Source organism: Anguilla anguilla, chromosome 8, assembly GCF_013347855.1.
Source record: "Anguilla anguilla isolate fAngAng1 chromosome 8, fAngAng1.pri, whole genome shotgun sequence".
NCBI lineage: Eukaryota > Metazoa > Chordata > Actinopteri > Anguilliformes > Anguillidae > Anguilla > Anguilla anguilla.
Window position 1 is genome coordinate 16,508,850 of NC_049208.1, and position 21,055 is coordinate 16,529,904.

General features: G+C 42.9%; 1 protein-coding gene across 1 annotated transcript in view; it reads right to left on the reverse strand.

The window, feature by feature from the left end:
- Positions 1-19,250, reverse strand: part of LOC118234415 (chromodomain Y-like protein) — a 38,461-nt gene extending 19,211 nt beyond the window's left edge. The window contains exon 1 of the mRNA XM_035430930.1: positions 18,652-19,250. Coding sequence (XP_035286821.1) covers positions 18,652-18,675 — 24 coding nt within the window. The 5' untranslated portion in view covers positions 18,676-19,250. The remainder of the gene's footprint in view (positions 1-18,651) is intronic.
- Between the last annotated feature and the right edge of the window lie 1,805 nt (positions 19,251-21,055).

A 21,055-nucleotide genomic window follows, 5' to 3' on the forward strand; every position in this document is an offset into this window, starting at 1 on the left:
AATTATCTTTGCTGTCTTGCTGAAGAAGCTCCTTGCAGTTCATTGGAGCTAATTATGCTAAGATGCTTAGCCCCTGAGGGCACTTCATTTTTCATTCCTCATGTTAATTTCCCTTTGCAAACAACTACTGCACAAGTTTATTTAGCGCCACAGCATTCTCATACATTTTAGAGCAGGAACATGAAGTTCCCGTAAGGCAGTTTATATTAGTATATCAAGATGTACATGAAGACGGGGAGGGTAAAATACACAAACATTTGTTTTGAAAGGTCATGGGAAATCTCATCTAGAAATTCTGTCACAAACATCCTTACTCTGTTTTTCTACTTGGAAAAACAAGCAAAGGGCCTGACGTCACATTTCACACGGGGGCATTTTGCAGACACGCTTATCCAGAGCAACCCATAGCTACATCATGCATTCTTTACAGGCAGTACATTTATACCGCTGGATATGCACTGAAACAATTCAGTTCAACTGCCGAGCATATGGGGTCAACGGTGGCACCCCACCTGAGAATCTAACTAACAGCCTGAGAGGTGCAAGCTCGGTTTCCTAACCACTACACTACAGATGACCTCCCTCCATCGTTCCTGCTCACGAGAAAACGCCCGTAAAAACCAAACAGGGAAGATATCCCTCAAGAGCTAGGACAGCGAGGGTGGAGGTCACCTGCGGCAGAGTAACAGGACGCTGATTACGGGGGACAGGGGCAGGGGGGCTGCGTTAGCCTGGGATAGCGCAGCGCTAAAAAAGCAAAGCCTGAAGCAGGGCTCCTCATCAAATTAAGTGACTGTGCAGTGAGCGTACGGTTTGGGCACAGATCAATGGGCCCTGGAAGTCTGACGCAAGCCAGAGCAAAACCGTTACCCATATACGGATTCCTGGATCAAAGGAGAATTTCTCTATGTAGAAAATGAATGGAGGTTTCACATTACCGTCCCTGACACAGCCTGTGATTTAAAGTGGGATTTAAAACTTGCATGTTTTTATCCGCACATATTTCTGTCTTAAATGGCACAGGATCTACTGAGGTCTGACGCCACTTTCCAACCCAAATAATTATTTTACTAGCAGCCAGGAAATTAATCTACAGAAAGTGCTCCAGTAACTTAAGGAACAGGAAAGCACCAATAAAGATATTTACAGCAATATATACAACTGTACAAAATAAAAAAATTAAAAAGTATAGCCTAATTTATTACACTAACGAGTTTAGGAGTGTGAGTGGTAGCTGGAAATACCGCCCTGTGTGTGATGTTGTAATTGTGTGACAGGTTGCTAACCACTTAGCCATTACCAATTTTACATTATGGCATATTTTTTAGATTATAAAAATGGGAGGAAATCATACAAACAAGTGTCCAAATGTCATACATTATAGTGAAGGAACTAGGAAAACACCATTCATTTTTCCCATAGTTAATCTATTTTCCTGCTAAATGGCCTTTTTATACTCTCTAAAATGCCAAAAAAAAAAAAAACCTGAAGGGAATAACGAAACGACTTTGGAGGCCCATAAGAGTTAAAAATACAAATGAATACAGCAAGCATTTCTCTATGCTGCGGCACCTATGGTGTAGGCCTTCTGAGTGCTGAACTCAATTAACTATCACTTCCCACAAACCAACACTACATCACAGCAGTGCCTACGCATCAAGCTGTTTCTGAAGCTCCACTCCAAAACTTCAGAGCTTTCACAGCTTTGTTTGGGAGTGGAGCAAAGTACTCCCTTTGATGAGCGCTGTCAAGCCTGAGAACACTGACCGAAGACAGGCTCCTGCTGGTTCACATTTTGAATTGATGTCAAAAATCGTCTGCAGTGCTGGTTTTGCTCTCACTCGGGGGAGAAATTATTCTTGTATCAATGTTCCTTTCTGACAGGGCAAACGGCGAGGCGGCTAATCACATCCACTTTCAGCATGGGTGCTCATGTCCCTTTCCACCCGTTCCCCAGGAGCTCAGGGGAACCATGGCCACAAGACTTTGTTTGAGCTCCAACTGACATAGGGAAGGAAAACCATTTGAACGGAGGGACCCTGGTGCCTGTTTAGGGGACCGGACCAGGCTGACCAGGCCGTGCAAGTAAACAGGTGATCTCTAAATGCCGCCACTCCAATGGCCGATCTCTAGCAGAGAGCTTGTTTCCCCTCCTCCGAACGGACGGGCAGGCTCTCCCGCCGGGGACGCCCCGTGAGAAAAAAACACATCATTGCGTGTGCCAAGGTGCACGGTGAGCCGTGAAAAATGAAGACGGCCCCCACGGGGACCTCGTGCACAGCGAGGCACACAACAAACTCTGCTCGCTCGACCACGCTTCGCTCCGCTCCGTTAGAAGGGAGCGTGCTACGATAACAGAACGCGGGTCTGCGTGCAAGCCGCCACAGGACTCAAACGCGTCAGGCTGCGCCCCGGCCCACAGGCCTGGCTGCCAGGGGTCAGTAATTATCCTCCTGGGACCCTGGGGGCAGACAGATCTGTTTCAGCCACATCATGAGGCTCCCACACTTGGGCCAAAATTATATGTGAAGGCCAGAAATCCTCTTCACGGCATTGAAAGATAGAGAGACATGATCATCAGGGGTACAGCAGAGGGGAACTACTGCGAACGACACATTCATTCCACTGCTCAGAGCCAAGATGGTCACGCTCAAAGAGCCAAGAGAAGGCCGAAAACCTCAAAGCGTGGATGAGACTGAGTGGCAAGTTAAGAATAACACCCCAGTAATCTCGTCTGAGCCAAACTCAGACTTGCTTGAGCTTCATCTGATATGCATCCCCATTGATGTCACTGATACCAAATGATCTGCGAGAAGCTCAGATTGAGCAGATTACTCAGGCTTCAGGTTCACGGGCCAGGCTGAATCTAGCAGGCCAGAAAGCCTCTGGATTAACCTTAACCTTAAGCTACTGCCAAGGATGGATGGCTATCGACCACTGGAAGGACCATTTTCATTCACACGGAAAATTCTCAAACTGAAAATACAAATTCATTGACAAACCCTGTCACATTGCAGTTCGTAACTGTCAAAAGCCTCACTTAACCTCCATTTTCACAGGCGAGAGTTCAGGATGCTTCAAAATTGGGGCAGTTCACGTGAAATTAACCACAGATATTAGCATTTTTGGAGACTGGACAGAACTTGAATCTCTTTTTCGTGATTTGGCTGGAGAGCTGTGGAGAACCGCTAATCTAACTCCAGTCCAGACGTGCACGGCTGCCCTGCACGTGCGCTTGCACCGCTGCGCTCAGGAGCGCTAGCGCCCGCGCCGCGTGGAGATAAGCGCTAGCTCCGACGGAGGTGCGCTGCCCGCGGAGGAGAAGGACAGCGTCTGGAGGATAAGCTCGTCTGACAGCAGGCTTGGCCCATCGCCTTTGTAAGACGGTAATCTTTCACACAACTCTTTCCACCCCGGTCACAGTCACTCCCTCCTCTCCTCCAGCCGCACGTGGGGGGGGGGGGGGGGGGGGGCGTAAAGGTGGCGCAGGTGAGAGCGAACCTAATCTTAAATACTAAAGCCCACACAGATGTCAGGGCGCAGCTTTTGAACAGAGTAAACTGGCCGCATTTTCCCACAACCTGCCGCTTTCACTGAACGAGAGGCCGAAGAGGGTTTCCAATTACTGAGACAGAGTCGAACGCTGGCTGGTTATCCTTGGAAAGGAGCATGCTGTGGCAATGAACGTTGATACAATTTTTGAGTCCTTCCCTAACCAGCCTCTTGACGAAGTTGAGGAAACGACTAGCGACGTGCTCGTTCTCTCGCAAAGATCCTTCTGCATATGCCCTGGTGGCTGTGGTCCGTATTAATGGCAGATGGTTGGACAAACAGAGGGCTTAGTCACCGGTTCCTTCCAGACTCGTCGTGACGGCGATTAACTGTTAATTAACCGCGAATGCGCCGAGCCGGTGTGCCCTGCGCGGTAAACTCTTTCCTGACTGGCAGCAGACAGGCACCGGGCACCACACATTTCCAATCGGATTCCTCGGCAGTGGCTCTCAGCCACTTAACGGCCATTAAAGTGCTCTCCATGGCAACGGCAGAAAAAAAAGACCAGCTGTGCGCAAGGATCGAGGGTGCTTGTGGTTGGCGGCGGTGTAGTAGAGCATTACAACAGCCCCGCCGAGGTGGCAGACCCAAGTTGCGGGTTGAATACGAGCTTGGGTTCAGATCCACTTGTTAATACAGTACAGCAATTCATCTCACAGCACCAGGCACTCATATCACATCGCTTCTGAATGCTTTCTGCCTTCCCTGAAGCTAAAAATCTCAATAACACATTTTCCAATGAAGGGAAATCGGTCAATTAACTAGGCTACATTTAGCAGATGCTCTCATCGAGAGTAACTCAAACAGCTTACATTCATTTTCACCTCAAATCCATTTATAGCTGGATATTTACTAAAGAAATTCAAGTATCTTGCTCAAGGGTACAATGTACTGCACCTGGGAATCAAGCCTGCAACCCTAGAGTAGTAATTTTACTTCCACAGATATTAGCTTATACTACACTGCTGACACCAGAGATCAAAACCAGTGACTGTCATGACAATCCACACTGGTGACCTCTGCAAATGCGATTTTCCCTGCAGCCATAGGCACCTAACAATTAAAAATCTTCAGACCGTAAAATTATTTTGGATAACTTGTCCTGCTTAAGTCAGTATTACTGGGCATAACAAGGCTTTCCGTTTCCCGTGAAATATCTGGCCCCCAGGCAAGGCACCCATCCACTGTTCCTGTTTCCTCATTAAGGGGAATCTGCTCCAGCCAATCACAAGTCTCCAGGGTTGTTTAACAGGGTTGCTGGCTTCAGAAGCCACTGTTTTGGTTAACAGTGGAGCCATGGCATATATTCTTTCACAATTCAAAATATTCCAAACCCTTAATCCCCTAACAATCTAATCCCCTGAGCATGGTGTATAACTTTAAGGCAGAGAATATTTCCCATAGGAACAGTATTAAAAAATAAATTCCATGTTATTATTTGCCTCTCATGGGTGAGCACTGAGGAAATGTTGATGAGTGAATCAGTTTTGATGAACTCCACGGGTCTGGCAGCTCATTTGGTCCGGTGCCCCCGGTCGGCAGTTACCTCTCTGCAGCGGTGCGTCTGCAGCGGTCGCTCTGCTGGAGCACTGTGGGCGTCAGTGCCAGACCCGCACACAATGAGCCACTCATAACTCAGTGAGCTCACCGCTGCCGCTCTGACTCATCCCCGCGTCGTGTTGTGCGCCTGGGGGCCCCACTGCCCCCCCTCCCCCCTCCCCCCTCCCCCCGCCCGCTGAGAATACGCCCGTATCTCAATGACCTTGCGAGCGCTGCGCCCAGCAATGGGGGCTTCTGCAGAGGCCCGGCTGCCATTAGAGGCCTAGCTTCGGCTTTACGGCGCAATTAATGCGGTAACTTGACGGGCAGAGCCATCCGCCGCATTGAGAGCGGGGCGGAGGGTGGCGGTGGCTAATCCCTGTCACAGGAACCCAAAGCAAAACCGGATACCTGCTATTACCTTGCAGCAGAGGCAGTCTTTTTTGTGCAAATACAGTTACCTTTGATGCCGAGTAAATCTAGGCGGGAGAAAACGGCTTCAAAGATAAGAGAGACTGGCGGCTTCTTTATCCTTTCACAAGGCATCTACGGGAATCCGCAAACCAAGCGGAGAGGCGAGAAGAGCGGCCTCAAGCCTCTTCTGAGACGAGTCAACTTCAGATAGCATGTTGGGAGAGTGGGCTTACCCTCAGTGCTTAAAGTATCTCCCCACAGCCAGTGGTTCATAAAAAATAAAAAAAATACTCGGCACTACAGAAACATCCAGAGAGATGCTCTAATGGTGATGAGCCCTCTGTTTGACTTGGAGACCCCCCCCCCCCCCCCCCCCCCCCCCCCCCCCCCCTTTACCCACCTGCAATCAAGCGAACTACCAATATAGCCCAGGGTACGTTTTTACGTAACTAAAAATGGACTGTGAATAAAGTGTTCTCCAGCGCAACACAGCGCCGTCAGTTCTCATTAAAACGCTGCATAACGCTGTAGTTCTTGTATTCTCTGGGCTCCTCCTATGCAAGAGCTGGCTTGTCCAACAAACTCAGACGAGATAGTGTGACTGCTGACTGCTCAGCAAATACAGTACGAAGAGTAAAGACAGGCCAGAAACACCATGAACTAGAAAAAATCTGCAAGTCCTGAGTTTGCAGTTAAAGAGTGAAAACTAACAAGAAAAAAATGCAACTGTTAGTCATTCACAGTTTCACACCAAAGACTTTCTTCATATAAAGCGCTTAGCCTAAAATTTTGGAGACATATCAGTCCAACTTGGCTGCACTGGAATATGCCACAGTTTAATAGACACGACCAAAATCTAACGATTACATCAGTAATTCATAAAACAGTTCTACATTAATACAAAATAATCATATCAATGGTTGTTTCGATGCAGAATTCTGCGTTTTTACACAGAACACAGGAAAAAATAATAAGACACTGCATTCTATAAACCCAGATTAGAACCACAACAAAATAATTACTGCTTCATCGAGCCAATCGCGTTTCAGTGTCTGACATCTGTGTTGTTTTTTGATCATGTTTGCACAGCGGCTGGTAGCATTGCGAGATTCAAAGAGAAAGCGCTTAATTAGAATGAAAAGTCAAAAACGAGACGTCACTAGTGCGCTCAGCATAAGTAAATGAAAACAGAAATCATTCCTAGGATTTCTTTTATATTATTTGGCTGTGAGTTTTTTTAATAAGCCCAAAAATTTGTTTTGAGCAGAACGCCAAAACATTATTTAATCCGGCTTCTGTTACAAGTGTCATGATAAAACTATGAATGACATAGGCCTACATCTAACGTTTTATTACTGTTATAGTTGGCATATTACAGCAAAAGTAATTATTTTCATCAGAACGCAAGTGAATTAGCGCACAACACAGATTTTGAAATTTCCCGCATGCCAAAGATCCAGCATTCGACGGGCCAGCACAACCACTGCACGTTAACAGACAGTCCTGTAGTGCTGTACCAGGGTGACTGCTTCGGTGCAGCGTCCCTGCAGCAGTACAGACGTTCTCTGCAGACACTTAGAGCGCCAAACATCAACCGCATCCGAGGCTCACGGACATACCGGAAGCCTCCGGAAGCTGGACATCTGTGCACTGCTGGATTCAAACCGTCCCACTGGAATTCACCGCTACAAATTCAAAAGACTCGGCTCGACGGGCGACAGGAGGATAAAGATGAAGGAAACCTTGAAGAAATCCTCAAATCCTGTATACGGTCATGTCCGTTCCCCTAAAACCTTTTGAACAGTGAAGGGAGCAGAGTGGATGATGAATGAAAGACTTCTTTTCACACTGATAAGCAACTCTGATGTAATCTTGTCAACAAGGCTGTCAGCAACCTGGTTCAATTACCAGTGTGCCCATTCCACCAACTCACAATGGCCCATTAACAAAACTTAAGTTACAGGCCATTTACCCATAGCACTCATTATACTACAAATACCATTCATTCCACCTACTAACCTTGTTCCAGGACATTAGACAAATGCACATCTGTAGCCAGTAGTCTAAACAGCACACTGAAATTGGTTCTGGCTTCATAAAAAAATAAAATAAACTCAGGAAGGAAGGGAAATGAAAGAGTAACCTTGGCGATTCAATTCAAGAGCAGCTTGAGTGTGACAGCGTGAAAGTCACCGACCACACTAACCTCCCCCCCCCATCCCGGGAGAGAATAATCCGAGCCTTCGCTAAGGATAACAAATGGAAGTGTTTAATGGGGGGAGCAGCAGCGGCTCCCTCTGCGAGGAGCTGGGGCCGTTTCATCATGCTGATAATGTCCTCGAAAGAGGGGTCACACGGAGCTTCGCTCCACCACGCAGCAACCCCGTCACCTACGTTCAAAATTCCACCCGAGCTTAATGGGCAACTTCACAGGAGAATCTCTGCCGTCATGCACTGCTCCTCATCCAACGGACCAATTGCTGTGCGCGAATACCAAAAAGCAAGGACCCACTTTTGAAATCTTAATTTCTTTCTCTGTTTATTCATTCTTTCAACTGAGGTATCAAGATGGAAAACCACACAACTGTCTGAAGATACAGGTGATGATAACTGGTGATACAGTCACAAACATGGAGACTTTTACACAAGCAAGACAACACATTTCTACAAGTGAAATGTCTGTTATACTAACTGAGGCTCATGACTCACATCAAACTCACTGCTGTCATTCTTTTTTTGATTGTTGGTTTCCAGTACGCAAATTATTCTGCAGCATGTCAACGTTGAATAATAAACAATAATGAACAATAACAAACAACAGACAGCTCTCTGCACAACAGTGGTTAGAAGACAGAAAAAGGAAAAAAATACCTTCAAGAAAATCTGTGCCCATGTCGAGAATACTTGGGCAGGGCATAAGCAGAAAGTTGTGTGCAAAAACCAGAATTGCTTGAACACCTTTCCTTTCCTTAGACACCTTAAATTAAGCCTAACTTCTGTCTTGTTTCCATCAGCCACCTAGCACTCAATACACAGTAAACACAGTCATTTCACTTAACAGGCAACGCAGTTTTGGGCTATAGAATTTTACAATGCTGCCATGTTGTAGTGCGTTTTATTGAGCGCAAAGGCATTGTTTACAGCCAGTCAGAGCAGAATAACGAGGCGATGAGCACTAGATGCACGGCGCTATAGGGCTGACAGTATCCAAATGAGAAGAGGCCCGAGGGCCCCGTCGGGGGCCAGCGGATGGGTTTCTAATGAAGAGAGCAGGACGGCTCGGCGGCGGGCCCCCGTCGGGCCGCCGGCGGGCGGGGCGTTTATTGCGTAGCTGATGACAAACATAACCGGAGACTTCAGAGCGAGCCAAGGCTACCGCGCCCGCTATTCCTGCCGGCGGCAAGAGACCGGGGCCGACACGACCGCGGCTAACGGTCATTTCCACCCCGGGAATGAGAACACATTCAGGGCGGTCAGCTGATCAGCTCCTTAGGCACGCAGCGGAGGGGGATGCTCACCCGCTTGTGTGGGAAAATATTGTTAAAAAAGGCATGCTTACTCCGTGGAGTCCTTCAAATTGCCAGCGAGGCACTGAATCAATCACGGAGATGGGGAGGCAAAGCAGATGGCCCAGTTAGTGTACAGCCAACCCGTGAGACCAGCATGGCTTCACAGCGCTCTTTAAAAGCCGTAAAACAAATTGCACCTCTGAAGCGCTCATCCTTAAACAATTACTTACATTTCTCTCTCAGAGTTAATAAAAGTATGTACATTTTGGTATGCAGGCAAACTAATAAAAGACTGCTGAACAGTGAAACTCCACACATCATAAGCTTTCTATGGGCCCTACAAGCCATTTCACAGGGCAGCTAGAATAGAACAATTTGATCTAAAATCCCAAATTGGCACAGACCCACCTATCAAGATAACAAAATGATTTCATAGTTTCAGCATAAAATAAAGGCTAAGGCTGAAGTCCCACATTGGGTGTCATCATTCCCCCCCCCCCATCAGTTTAGCCAAATATAGGCCTAAGCCCATGTCTCAGCTACAGTTTGGGATGTTTATCCCAATTTCAAGTTACAAATTCACTCATCGGCCAAGTGCCCGATCATCCAATAGAACCAGAAAATGTATTCCCTGCCATGGCACTTTCTATACCGCGATCCCATCTATGTAACACTCTGATTTCCCCCGGTGGAACACATAAGGAGGGCCGGACTGTCCGCTCTCCATTAAAAAACAAAGACTGTGTAGTCCTCAGAGACTTCAATCAAAACAGGCAAGAATATCCTCCTTCAAGTCTAGACAAGATCATCTGATCACTCCGTGTGAAACCGGCCCAACTCCCTTGGTTTTCCCTCCCTCAACACAACACTGCAGTTTTGACATTTAGGCGACTCTAGAAAAAATACTATCAACAAGAAACCAGCCCCCTGGAAATGGCTGGCTACTACTGCCAACACACTTTATCCCAGCCCTGGGGGGCCAGAGTCTGCAGGTCTTTGTGGTTTCCTTTAAATCATTAGCCAATAAAAGACACGAGAAAGAAGTGAGTGGATTCTTTAACCAATCAGTGGCACTGAAATACTCAGGAAATTGGCAGACGACGCAGCACCTTCGGACTGGATACTGATACCTACGCTCTAGGAGAGAAACCCTGAAACCCAGCTAACTGCAGACGTTTTCTATGAACAACTACTACTTCTAAAAAAATTCATAAAGCAATCAACAGCCGTCAAACTGGCAGAGAGCCAAGACAGGTGCTATATGACAATGGATATATCTTCCTGTCGTTTTGATTGCTTTACAAGGTGATAAATCACAAGAAGCGAGGAGGAATTAAGAAGTGGAAAGTTTTCACTCTTCTGCACGGTATCACTTGCCCAGAATACGCACGAGAAACATTTTCCATTATAGGTATCTGTGCAATCTAAAACTACAAGAACATGCTCAAATGGTTCACGGCTTGCATGCGGGTGCAATTGTTAAGCCAGTACGTGGTTTGACCTTTGCATCCGAAGAAGGACTTGGACTTCAGAAGAAGCATAGTTAGCGACAGAGGGGCCAACCGTCTGTATATCAGTGACATTCAGACAGCCAGCAGCCATCTGAGCTTGCATCCATGGGCAACACAAGAGAAAGAGGGGGTGAGAGCACTGCATTTCTGAGAAATATGATCATTATTATTGAATGCAACTATCCTAGCATGAAAAGGTTAATTATATTCTCACCATTTTACTTTCTTCGTGACAAAAAAAAAACATTTTTGAAAAAACTATTTGAAGTACAGTGGGATTCCTTTTTACAAATACACTTTAAGAAACCCATTATCACTAAACGGATCCTGAAAAACAAACTTCAGTATATTAAATTCACATAAGCACTGAACAAACCATTTTTTGAACACAGGCCACATTTCAGAAGGGAGAGCTTAATATAGTTGCAGCCAGAGTACATGGTAGAAAATACACAAATTAATTGCATGGACACACCTGGTTAAACAACAATTAATTCATGTGTTAAATCTACTAGTTTTCAGCACCATGGAGAGCAGCATGTGAGTTCAGAGACTTGTGATTTAAGCGGATTTGTAATTAAGGAGACTAATAGTATAAATGACTTATGCCCACCAATTAAAAGCCCCACATGGTTTCAAAAAAATATAATTATATTTTCTCCCATATAACCATCAACTGGATAGAAAATTCAATTTCTGAATTGTTTTATTGGTCATACACAACACAAAAAGCAGTTTTAAACTATCTTAAATTGTTTTTGCTCATAAAAACTCAAACAGGGAGGTGTTATAATGGCTGGAGCATGATGCATTTCTGAACTGCAACACTGTCTTCAACCAAAGATCGATCACAATCAAAAAACTGTTACTTCTGCCAATAGTCATGCAATTTTTAACATACCCAGTAGGCTTGTTGCGGTGTTACAGTTTTGACACCAGTGTTACTTCCCTCTAAAACACCATTGATACTGCTATTGCTAGTATCAAACCGTCCTTAAAACAGACCATTTGTTTCAACTGATTTCATTAATTTCTTTGATTAATAAGCGTGCCAACAATCTGAATAATCCATCGTCAAGTAAACACACAGCTTCTTCCCATCATATTAGGGAAATTCAATGATAAATCCAATTCAGAAAAATCTGTTTTAATCACTTAACACACAAGGAGAAAATATAGCCTACACCACTGTTAACTACCGCACCGGCTTTCAGCTCAACCTGTCATAAAGGCTACCTAACAAAACCTGCGCTTTAAAATCATTTACATTACAAAATCTGCGTATTGAAAACCTTTGTCATGAATATCCTTGCAGTGATTGAAAAGTAGACAACATCCAGCATCCAGTTTTAAATAATGTTGATAAAATGTGCACAATTTTGCAAGGCAAATACAAATAATTGCATTACTTGCCTAAAAGAGGAGAACAGGCTGTAGGCTATTTGATGATAATGAATATTATGCGGATATAACATGTGGTTATACTAAATTCATGACATCAACATTGAAGCCCAATGCCCACTAAGCACCCATTATGGAATTCAAGTAAAACTGAATATAACAGATCCAGTCTTGAGACTTGCAAAATTTCAGACTGAATTATGGTATGCTTTCATTACATGATTATTCTTTTTTTCAGGTCACACTCCAACAATTCATAAACAATTACACTTTTAGTGTACCACAGGTCCCAATAAAAATGTAACTGTATAATGGTCTGTCACTATCCTACTGTGCCACAATTAATAGGGGGAGCTCAGTAACTGAACAGTATAGATTCAATTAGCCTACATTTTGCAGTATTTTACATTTAACACGCATCGTGTTTTTTTTTTCTTGTTGCAACAAACTGTTATCCACCTTCCCCCCACCCCACCTCTAGATTCTGCTAGTATTTTATCTGAATTCAATGTAATTATTTTTGTTTATAAATTCCCAGGTTATACAGTTCTACTGTCAAACAAATTTAGCCGACTCACATCAAGACAGGCTTTATAAAAGTGATAAGGACCAGATACTGTGACTAAGTACAATTGACATTACTACAGCTAGCAATAAAAATTTGAAGTGTTATGAGCAGAATTATTCTGGTACAAATATGGTAGAACAGCACCGTTTGAAAATACTGCTGGTAATGATGTATACTGTGACTCCCTGGGGCCCACTCATGAGAATGGAAAAACTGTACACCTCCCCCTGTATAACTGCCATGAGCCAGGGTTCGTATAATAAAATAGCTATGCCACGTACCCGTGTACAGTAAAACATGCTTTAATGCACTGTCTGACACATTAATGGATGCACTTGTGCATTAAAAGCACAGCAAGCAGGTTAAGTTGAGCTGGGTAATGAGAATCCACCCCTCATTACCGACGCGGTATCCTCTCCACAAAGGACCGTCTCTAGCTAGCTTTAAACTCACAGCCCGGCCTGGGCATCCTTCTGGCTCGGGCTTTCCTTGGCCGATGCAGAGCGCAAGCTCCATGGCGGCCGTTGCTGTAGATGACCTGCATTTCGGGTGTAACTCCCTTTTAAATATAACTACCTGCACAGCCTTTTCTGCCTTGCCTTATCTACATCACCATGGGTCCTCCGGTGGAGGAAAAGAAGCAATTGCTGTCCGCACTTGTGGAAATGACTCGCACACATTTTTCTGTTCATCAAAGTGGAGTTTCTCTCCAGCGATCTATGGTACTTAGAAACCCTTGAGGCAAACTTTCTGAATTGTGACAAAATTCCAGTTTTAAATATTTTTTTTTAAATTACCCATCATAATCTAGGTAAAATATCCTACTCAAGGGTGCAATGGCAGTGCATTCGATTCCCCTGGGAATCGAACCTGGAACCTTCTTAATTCCAATCCATTATACAATACTGCTGGGAAAAGCACCAAATGCTGTTCCCTGCAGCGGGGATGATAATGCAGCCATATTTACTGTGAACTCCTCACTTACATTTATTTTATAACAGAGGCCGATTAAATTCATTGTTATTTGTTAAGCACTTTCCAAAAATGGACACTGAAAGCACTCAGTGCAATAAGAGCAGAGATCTACAATCCCAGTTAGTCCAGAATTAATCCAGTCAACATAAAAAGCACACAGAAACTAGATGATAAACTAAAACAAAATTACTACCAATTAAAAGGATTACCAATTAAAGTGTCTTTAAGGGACACTTAAATGCACAGCCTGTGTGCCCTTAATGCAGCCATTAGGAAACACTTCCCATTTAAATGGGGAACCTGAAAAGAACAGACACAGTAGCCTTGTCTTCAATAAAGTTTTAGGAACACACAGTAGATGACACCATAAGATCTTGATCTTAGCCCAATATTAGCTACAGGCCTATAAGTTTTTATGAAAAATATTTGGTGAGGCTGGCCAAGTAGCCATTCAAACGATTTGAAAATGTACACTACATGTGAATCAAAGCCAGGATAGGCAGTCTAACATGTCAGCTGTTGGTGACCAGTGTTTTTTTTTTTTTTTAATTTTTATAAACATATGAGAAGTGCACAGCAATAATCCAACCTCACTCAGTGTCTTTCAGTAGTTAAAAAGATTGATATTTGGTTGACAGACAGTTATGTAATTTTAATAACTTGTGGTAGGCCTGGAAATGCCGCCCACCTTCCCAACAGTTCTACACAGGGGTGAAGGGGTTGGCAGAGATGAGTGCGTCTTTTGATCTTAGTGCCAAAGCCACAGTTTTGCTCATTGCATCACATCCACATAGCAAACCTTTAATACCACAAGCCCCAGGTAGAGCTTCAATAAGCCCATACGCCCAATTATTTTGTACAGCAGTCACATTAGTATGTGCTTGTGAACCAAGAGGAAACTATCTGATCTTACATGTGAAAACTGGAAAGATTAAAATGTTGAATGTTCAGTGAAAATACCTATCGTTTCTGTGTAGTTTGAAAATGTTTAAACTCTGACGAGTTATTACTTGTTCAATAGTCTCGCCCACCTCCAGCAAATTGAACCAAATTGAATTATGATTTATTAGGCAGGGTTCAAATAGGGCTGGCCTTGGAAGTCACGCCCAGATGAAGGCCGATTAACCTAAATGCACTGTAGGGCTGATTCATCTCCTGTATGTGTTTATGTATGTGTATGTGTGTGTGTGTGTGTGTGTGTGTGTGTGTGTATGTGTGTGTGTGTGTGTATGTGCATGCATGTGCGTGCATGAAACCCAAAAAATGATAAATGAAATTTCACCAATTGGGGTCAGCCTTTTCAGATTACTGAAAAAATTCTACGGAAGCCTTCCACTGAGCACATTCTGGCTTTTTCTTAGCGCTCCTTATGAACACACATAAGTGTTTTCACTTAGACAAATCACAGAGCCAGGATCTGAAGAGACTGAAAAGCAGCTCCAGTTCACTGCTGAAAAACACTCAGAATGTGATGACCAAGCGATCATTCCCAGTGCTCTCATTAGACCACACTGAGGAATAATCATCTCACACTTACTCTTGCACTCTTTGGTGAATAACAGCGATGCAATATCCATCATTAAAAAAAACAAGATATTTTTAGTAACAAATAATAGGGAGGCCATTAAATATTCTATCACTTCACTAGGACCATCACTGATCAAATACTTCCATCAGTATTTGGCTCTGTTAAATGTTCAAAATCGGAAGGAAAGGACATTAAATCAGGGGACATAAGTGAATATTAACACATATAAGCCAAATACCCAGCAGAAATAATAACCATTAATTAAATAACATTATTTAATTGTACCCGTTTGAACATAAGCAGCGAACACAGACCTCTGCAGCAAGCCATAATTTAAGCCAATACCCGAATAGCAGCGGCTTCACCCAGTGCTTGGGCAAAATACTATCGCCTATTAGCAACTCAATTACTTGACTATACAACTATGGAAACCACAGAACTGTATTCATTCAGGAGCAATTTAAGAAATGCGTCATTAGGGCCAGTCTATCCTTCAGATATGCCCGAGTTCTAAATGGTTCCATACTGAAACCCCCTGCGATCAGCCAGCTGTGTGAGGATGTTGAGTGATAGGCTATATGCATTAAACAGGACTAAAATCCCGCAGATCTCAGCCTCTACACTATCTGAATCAGACTGTTACTGACCAAAGAACATTTTATCATGCTCCTTTTGCAAAGCCTTGCTAATTATTACTAAGTAATGAAGTGCTACACTTCCTAGTTTTTCCATTCAAATGCCAAGCAAACAGTTCTGAATTGGCTCCCTTACTTAATTTCCTTGCCATTAATTTTGTTTTCAGATTCAGTATCACCAAAGCCTTAGCAATAAAACACTCACCCTCTCAAAATATCCTTTCACATGAGGTTTACATAAAAACAGATGCAATAAAAATCTGGCTCTAGATGTTTCTGTACAATAAATGAACAGCAGCGGTTTAAATTTTAGTAGCCAAAATTATAATTCCATAAAGTAGCCAACACTATAATTTCCAAAATTAGCCACAACAGCACACATGATACGACACCAACAACATTTCTGAACATCCCACAGAATAGGCAGGCTTAACTAAACAGAACACACACACTAGAACAAATACACATGTACAGCCTAATGAATAGGCTAGGCTGTCCCTTTATCATACATTTTTCCAGCATTATGTACACTGATTGAAGAATCTCAAAACAATGTCTATTTCACATCCAGCAGAATCCCAATGAGTCCTCACTGTTACTTTGTTGAAGGGGCAGTGTTTAGGATTAGGATATAGGCTATAGGGATATATGCACCATTGCGGTTATGGAGGGGACTTTTTCATGGAATGCCCCTCACAGTCCACACCAAGGGACTTAATTTACGCTAAGAAAAGAAAGGCATCCCGCCAATCTCCTCCATCAATACTTACAACAGAGCGTGAAAATCTTTCAACAGTGTCAATTTCCCCCTCATTACAAAACTGCTTTTCTCAACATTAAATGCACATTGCTGCTGTGTCAACTTTCATTCAAAACTTATCTGACTGTAAGGATGGGCAGGGCAGAACCACTATGGACAAAACACAACAGTGACAAATGGAATATGTGGAGAACTACACTTACGATGGATTAACTGACCTGGGGTGACAGTGTAGCATAATGACCAGGGAACCGGGCTTGAAACTCCATGGGTTTGCAACACTAATTGCTTTAGACAATATTCTGCGGTATACATGGATTGTATGTACAAAGAATGTAAGCTGTGAAAGTCACTCTACATAAGATAGTTATAGACATACTACACACAATAAGGCATATGTTCAACAGTTCTTCACTGACTTCACTATTTTCTTAACTTTGCCATGGGCCAATAGGGAAAGAGGAACAGTGATTCCCAACTGCATCTCACAGCAAAAGCCTTGCAGTTACTCCTACAATGAGACTCACAAGCAGCTCGTATCATTGTACATTAAACTCTGCACTCAAAAGCCGCCATGAAACCTGCCAAGGAAATATTGCGCACAGCTGGAAAGAATCTGCATAATCCCATCTGACAAGTGCAGGCAGCAGAACTACACTTTCCAACATTCATCAGGGCAACCCCGGTTACCTGCCAATTAAGATGAGGACGACTGCTGGCACCTTCATGGTCTTCCATACAGGCGACAGATTTAAAAACGTAAGAAAAACAATGTAGTGGTCACAATGTTTCAAAAAACGTTGCACCAGCGATTGCGTCTACTAAGTACCATCTGAAGCCACGCATTTGCGGTCACGTGTGGGTCTCGCTCCACCACAGTTCCACTTGCAGCATTAGTGCATCATCATCATCATCATCCCACGTGCCAGTAAACCAATAATTCCCGATCGTTTCCCGTTCCTGCAAGCATTAAAAAATAAATAAAAAAACGACACACCACACACACTAGTGAATGACAAATGCGCCAAGCACTATTAAAGAAAAACGCAATTAGATGCAGGCTCTTGAAATACTGTATTTAGTTTACATCAATTTACAGTCTAATCCAAGTTAAGGACAAATGCAGGACCGAATGCTTTCAAAGACGTAGTCAGCAGATATCAACCCACCCGCAATCCCAATGTCAAAAGCGATTCGAATTTAACTTAGAAACCACGAGGTAAATGAAGTCGGTCACCCATTTGACTGTTCTTGCTCACGTTACAAAGCTTGTCGGCAAACACACACGAATGTGGAGCCCTCGTCATCAAAACAGCTAGACAAATTGGTTAGTTAATTTCTGTAATTACCAATCCATGCAAGCAGTTAGATTTCTTTTTAAAAAAAACATTGTGTTCGTTCACTGTCTTTCAGTACTCAAAACGCCAACCTATATATCTGTGTTGCGCATCAATAGACCATCAATATTAATGGAGAGTTGACCAAGAAAACATCTAAATCAACGTTGATGCCGTTTTTGGTGAGTTTGATTGGTGACCATAGTGCGGCCATTAACGAGGTATTGCAATAATTAATGTAGACTATAACTAATTTAACTAACCAACCAAAACTACCCATCTACCAATGCTCACCACCAACAACCACACCATTAGCCACAATTTAATACGTTTGACATAACGCTAGTTTACTTAATAGCGAGAAAGATTCTGAACTATTTTAGACTGCCAACATTAATTACTAATGTCGTTATGCATCAAGCTAGGGCTACTCAACCAAGTTGCAGGTAACGGTTTCAGTGACCTGCTAGTTTGCATTATTCAACTAATCATTACCAACTACTTACCTAGCGGCAACAACCACTTAAACACTTAATCTCGCCATCAAACGACTTTCGGGAACCCCCAACCCCCACTACATCTCCAAGGCGGTCGACACGATACCAACGTTACCTAGCTAGCTACCACACTAAAGCCTCTCGCTAGCTTACTTGTTAGCGAACATAGGTTCAACTCAACAGTCACCCATCAATTTCAGGAGGCCAACAGCTAGCTGGGTTAGCCAACTTCGCTAACTAGCTAGCTAGTTTCACCCTCCGTTTCCTTGCATTGCTTACGACCAAATAGTTGCATATGCCAGTACATTTCTGTCGCGGAAAGCCCGCAAACACAGATATTTATAAAATAAGCGAAGAAACAAAAAGAATAATGGCACAAAGCGGTATTATTTCAAGTAACCAGCGAGGTAAACGGGTTTCAGTACCTCGTAGAGCTCTTCCGAGGCCATACTGCACTGATATTTCGCCGATGTTTAATCCGACCGGAGACACTTTTCCTTCCAGTTGTTGTCGCTCTGTGGCCTTTTCGTCCACACTCTTTCCCTGTCGCTGACTAGTTATCTAACTAGTGAGTGCGCTCGCCCAGACTCACACACTTTTTGGGCTCTTTCTCCGTGCTCTCTTGCGCACACTTCGGTGTCTGTGTCCCTCTCTCCCCTCGTTGAGTCTCTGTGGGTAACTCGTTGTCGTACCCTGCGCTCGCTCAGTTTCTGTTAACGCCAGTATAATTATGCGCAGAAGCGAGTGCGCGCTGGAGCTTCGCGGACTACAGCTTCCCAACTCTATAAGCTAACACAGGAAGTCTCAATCGAGCTCAGATAAGAGGGGGGGACGCCACGAAAGTGATGATTGCGAGTCTAATGGATGGGTCTTCTTGGGTTGTGAACGATATTAACCTCTGGAAGAGAAGATGCACAAAGGGATTTCAGTTTTCGCGACCATCAAAATGAAGTCGTGTCCTGTTTCGACTTGCGAAGAATCAACTTTTAAGTTGAGAATCAACTTTAAACTGCAACGAAGACTCCAAGTGAATGCATGCAACATGCATCAATCCACACTGCAACTCAAGCGTGCTCTTGGCGTCACGAACTCTCCAGTCCGAGTAGTTAACCACTGCGGCAGTAGGCTACTGGAAAGAAACCAGAATTAGACCTTTGGTGGGGACAACTGTAATATCAGATTTGGCACAAGATGAGAATGTTTTGGAAGCATAAATGTTTAAGCACCCCAAGTACATGTTCATCAAATAGGGCTACTTGCTTCATTTTATTTGTACACCTTATGCATTGTGATTTCAGTGAACCTTTACCAGCTGGCAGACATCTAGGCTATCTCAAGATGTAATGAAATGAGGTATGTACTTCAGTCATAGCTGAAAGGCAATTATGTAGTTGAAAGTCTATGCTGTTCAGCATGGAACAAAAGGAAATGGGTTGAAAAAACTCATTGCTGAATTCAGGTGGGGTTATTTTTACTTGATTCGAATTGCATCAATGTTTGTTGCTGATTCAAGTGGGAAAACTAAACATTTAGTCTACTTTGGCTTTGGTTGATGTACAAGTAGTTACAAGTAGCGTTTCAGTAATGCTCACTTGCAATCAGTGTTTTTATATTGGAATGACTGGTGTAATTTGTTGCTAAAAACAGTGAATCTACATTTTTCTTTTAGCTGGACTATAATATGTTGGATAAATTTGGAAAAACTAACCTAAACATTTCCTATTTATATTAGAAATCAAGGACGGGTGAGAAGATCCAATTGTACTGAAATAATACATTTAGATAGAAAAAGAAGAATTTAAAATCAATATTAATTTATGTTTCATTGGTTTGTGCAGTATGTTATGAAAGGTTTGCTATGAAGTAGTCGTTGGTGGATGACTACATACCCACTGTGTGAAAAGCGTTAGGTACATGAGAAAGTAGTATTAGTTAAATGCAAATGTACTGAAAACATGCCGTTAAAAATTGGACATGAATAGGTGACCTTCACAGCACATTAGGATCAATAGGGTTCCAGAGAACAATGAAGAGGATGTTTTTGATAGGCCTTGTAAAAATCCATAAACAAGTGACCAAGTTAGAGATTGTAAATTGAAAATACTACAGCTTTTGTGACTCTGACTTTTGCCATTGGAGCAGGTGATCAGTCAGGTCTTTGATACCTCACACAAAACTGACAGGCTTCTGTAGAACACTGTGGATGTAATCTGTCAACTGTAATCATAATATATGCTGCAGCAGTTAAATTGCATAACGTAGCTCACCAGGAGCCTCTATGATCTTTGTCTTTCACCTGGTTGGTAATAATTGAATAATTAACTACAATAATCCTTACTAATTGTATCTTTATTATTATTATTATTATTATTATTGTTGTTGTTGTGGTTTTTTTTGTTAATAATAATAATAATAATAATAATAATAATAATAATAATAATAGTCATCATCATCATCATCAGAAGAAGAAGAAGAATTACAAAAAAAAACTTTTACATCAGATCTGATTAATTGAAAATGATAAGTTTTTGCTGGTCATGTGCTTAGCACAGGAAATAAAATAAAAATATTTCAGTGTGTTCTATATGCAGTAATTTCACTGAATTCCACAATAATATTTCCAGTTATACTGTTAAAAGAAAGATACAGTACATAAAGGTGATCACTCAACCTCTTCTCTACCTGTTGTCACAATCACTGCGACGAGTTGGATTGAATTAAAGGCATTTATTTAAGTAAAAAATGAGACACTGATTGGTGCGACAGGTAGAGTGGTGTTGAAGTAATCATCCCTATATATATGTCTATTTCAGCTTCAGCGCATTGCAG